Genomic DNA, 3,990 nt, shown 5'->3' on the forward strand with positions numbered 1-3,990 from the left:
GAAACCATGTCTGTAGGAAACCATGTCTGTAGTATAACCATGTCTGTAGGAAACCATGTCTGTAGTGAAACCATGTCTGTAGTGAAACCATGTCTGTAGTGAAACCATGTCTGCAGTGAAACCATGTCTGTAGTAAACCATGTCTGTAGTGAAACCATGTCTGCAGTGAAACCATGTCTGCAGTGAAACCATGTCTGTAGGAAACCATGGCTGCAGTGAAACCATGTCTGCAGTGAAACCATGTCTGCAGTGAAACCATGTCTAGTGAAACCATGTCTGCACTGAAACCATGTCTGCAGTGAAACCTTAGCTGCAGTGAAACCATGTCTGCACTGAAACCATGTCTGTAGTGAAACCATGTCTGCAGTGAAACCTTAGCTGCAGTGAAACCATGTCTGCAGTGAAACCATGTCTGCAGTGAAACCTTAGCTGCAGTGAAACCATGTCTGCACTGAAACCATGTCTGCAGTGAAACTATGTCTGCAGTGAAACCTTAGCTGCAGTGAAACCACGTCTGCACTGAAACCATGTCTGCAGTGAAACCATGGCTGCAGTGAAACCATGGCTGCAGTGAAACCATGTCTGTAGTGAAACCATGTCTGTAGGGAAACCATGTCTGCAGTGAAACCACGTCTGCAGTGAAACCACGTTTGCAGTGAAACCACGTCTGCAGTGAAACCATGTCTGCAGTGAAACCACGTCTGTAGTAAAACCATGTCTGCAGTGAAACCATGGCTGCAGTGAAACCATGTCTGTAGTGAAACCATGTCTGCAGTGAAACCATGGCTGCGGTGAAACCATGGCTGCGGTGAAACCATGTCTGCAGTGAAACCATGGCTGCAGTGAAACCACATCTGTAGTGAAACCACGTCTGTAGTGAAACCATGTCTGCAGTGAAACCATGTCTGCAGTGAAACCATGGCTGCAGTGAAACCACATCTGTAGTGAAACCACGTCTGTAGTGAAACCATGTCTGCAGTGAAACCACGTCTGTAGTGAAACCATGGCTGTAGTGAAACCATGGCTGCAGTGAAACCATGGCTGTAGTGAAACCATGGCTGCAGTGAAACCATGTCTGTAGTGAAACCATGGCTGCAGTGAAACCACATCTGTAGTGAAACCACGTCTGTAGTGAAACCATGTCTGCAGTGAAACCGCGTCTGTAGTGAAACCATGGCTGTAGTGAAACCATGGCTGCAGTGAAACCATGGCTGTAGTGAAACCATGGCTGCAGTGAAACCATGGCTGCAGTGAAACCATGTCTAGTGAAACCACGTCTGTCGTGAAACCATGGCTGTAGTGAAACCACGTCTGTAGTGAAACCATGTCTGCAGTGAAACCATGTCTGCAGTGAAACCATGGCTGCAGTGAAACCACATCTGTAGTGAAACCATGTCTGTAGTGAAACCATGTCTGCAGTGAAACCATGGCTGTAGTGAAACCATGGCTGTAGTGAAACCATGGCTGCAGTGAAACCATGGCTGCAGTGAAACCATGTCTGCAGTGAAACCACGTCTGTAGTGAAACCATGGCTGTAGTGAAACCATGGCTGCAGTGAAACCACGTCTGTAGTGAAACCATGTCTGCAGTGAAAACATGGCTGCAGTGAAACCATGGCTGCAGTGAAACCACGTCTGTAGTGAAACCATGTCTGCAGTGAAACCATGTCTGCAGTGAAACCATGGCTGCAGTGAAACCATGGCTGCAGTGAAACCATGTCTGTAGTGAAACCATGTCTGTAGGGAAACCATGTCTGCAGTGAAACCACGTCTGTAGTGAAACCATGTCTGCAGTGAAACCATGGCTGTAGTGAAACCATGGCTGCAGTGAAACCATGGCTGTAGTGGGCTGAATAGTGTGACCAGTCTGGAACACTGGGTTAACAGATGGTATGTTGTTTCTGTCTGTAAGAAGAAAGAACAGCCGTCCCTGTGCCAAGACTGAGGCGCACCAGATACCTGTTTGTAGCTATGGCCCCATGTACAACCCTCCACTGGAGGTCCCCTGTCCATTTGTTAATGGGAGGTTTGTACAGGGCCTGCCAACACAACAGCCCCCTGGGGACGACCCCACACCAAAAAACTCAGTCCACCTCCACACCTTTACCCCTGCCAGGGAGTGCAAGTTTGAAACCTTCACACTGGTATAATAGGCTGTTTTTCCCCTAGAGCAGGGGTGGCCAGTCTCATCCAGAAAGGGCCGGTGCGGGTGACGGTTTCTGTTCCAACCAAACAGTTACACACCTGATCCACTAATCAACCAGCAGAGTCTTTGCCGAGGAATTTGATTAGGAGACACAGGTGTGTAATTGCTTGGTTGGAACAAAAACCTTCACCCACACTGGCCCTTTCTGGATAAGATTGCCCACCCTTGTCCTAGAGTCTTAAAATCTCCCAATTCTAGGGTCTTTAGAGACAGCAGGGTGTCCTCCTTATCTTGCCACTGTCCCACAGCAGGAGAAACAGCCAGGGAAGGAAAGACATACTCATACTCATCATCCCATTGGTCAGATAGAGTACGATCTTCAGCAAACGCTCTGAGGGCTTCTGGCAGGGAAGCACAGACCTCCTCCACCAACCTGAGCAACAGTCTATTGGACCTGATGCTGAGCAGTTCAGCTAGATAGGTTATGGATGTCTTCATGAGATGACCCAGCTTGACACAGCAAGCCTCTCTCAGTCTGGATCTCAGGCTAACAGAAGATAAAACCTGAGAGGTGATGAAACTGTTTCCAAACAAGGGCTCTTCAAAGAGCCACATCCCTGGTGTCATCACAGCTTCCCAGCAGAACGTTAAAACCTTCCACACCTGTAAGACAGACTGGTAAAAAGGTGTCAGACCAGTTAAATCAATGGACTGGGGCTGAAGCAGGGACAAGTGTTTGTCATAGGCTAGGTGTCCAGCCCTCCTTAGCAGTAAACAGGCAGTATCTGTCCACGGCAGGGCAAAGCTGTAAAGCAGTCTCTGAGCTGTCTGCAGCCTGAAGGCTGTGATCTGTGATTCGATGTCTAGTAGGCCCCGTCCTCCCTCCTGTACTGGCAGGTACAGTATCACCGATCTCAGCCAGTGCTGCCCTGACCAGAAGAAATCCACAATGGCCCTCTGAATTCCACCAGTCGGGCCCCTTGGTGGAGGTCAGACTACCAGTTTGTGCCAAAGGGTCGAGACAACCAAGTTGTTGACAATCAGGACCCTTCCCCAATAGGAAAGCTGAGGTAGCAGCCATTTCCATTTAGACAGTCTGGCACAAACTCGCTCCACAGCACCCTCCCAGTTCTTCTTCTGAAACTCCTGTTCCCAGAAAAACACCCAAAATGTTCATGTCCTGTCTTCCCCATCTGAGGTTTCCTGGTAACTTTGGTCTGTCCTTGTCTGCCCACTGCCCAAACTGCAGAGCTTCACTTTCTTCCCAGTTCACTTTTGCTGAAGATGCCCTGGCATACATGTCTAAACTACTACCGAGGAACCCCACATCTCTCTCTGTCTGGTTCCTGACAAACACAGTAATGTCATCAGCATAAGCTGAGACAGAGAGAGAGAGACAGAGAGAGAGAGAGAGAGAGAGAGAGAGAGAGAGAGAGAGAGAGAGAGAGAGAGAGAGAGAGAGAGAGAGAGAGAGAGGGAGAGAGAGAGGGAGGGAGAGAGAGAGAGAGAGGGAGAGGGAGAGGGAGAGGGAGAGAGAGAGAGAGAGAGAGAGAGAGAGAGAGAGAGAGAGAGAGAGAGAGAGAGAGGAGAGAGAGAGAGAGAGAGAGAGAGAGAGAGAGAGAGGGAGAGAGAGAGGGAGAGAGAGAGGGGAGAGAGAGAGAGAGAGAGAGAGAGGGAGAGAGAGAGAGAGGGGAGGAGAGAGAGAGAGAGGAGAGGAGAGAGAGAGAGAGGGGGAGAGAGAGAGAGAGGAGAGAGAGAGAGAGGGAGAGAGAGAGAGAGAGAGAGAGGGAGAGAGAGAGAGAGGAGAGGGAGAGAGTGAGAGAGAGGGAGAGAGAGAGAGGAGAG

At 49.5% G+C, this 3,990-nt stretch overlaps 1 protein-coding gene across 1 annotated transcript in view; it reads left to right on the top strand.

Annotated features, from left to right (window-relative positions):
* Nucleotides 1–1,978: 1,978 nt before the first annotated feature.
* Nucleotides 1,979–3,990, top strand: part of fam20a (FAM20A golgi associated secretory pathway pseudokinase) — a 56,824-nt gene continuing 54,812 nt past the window's right edge. Inside the window, exon 1 of the mRNA XM_056297568.1 lies at nt 1,979–2,143. Within this exon, the coding sequence (XP_056153543.1) occupies nt 1,979–2,143 (165 nt within the window). The remainder of the gene's footprint in view (nt 2,144–3,990) is intronic.

This window comes from Lampris incognitus, chromosome 17 (assembly GCF_029633865.1).
Source record: "Lampris incognitus isolate fLamInc1 chromosome 17, fLamInc1.hap2, whole genome shotgun sequence".
Classification (NCBI taxonomy): domain Eukaryota; kingdom Metazoa; phylum Chordata; class Actinopteri; order Lampriformes; family Lampridae; genus Lampris; species Lampris incognitus.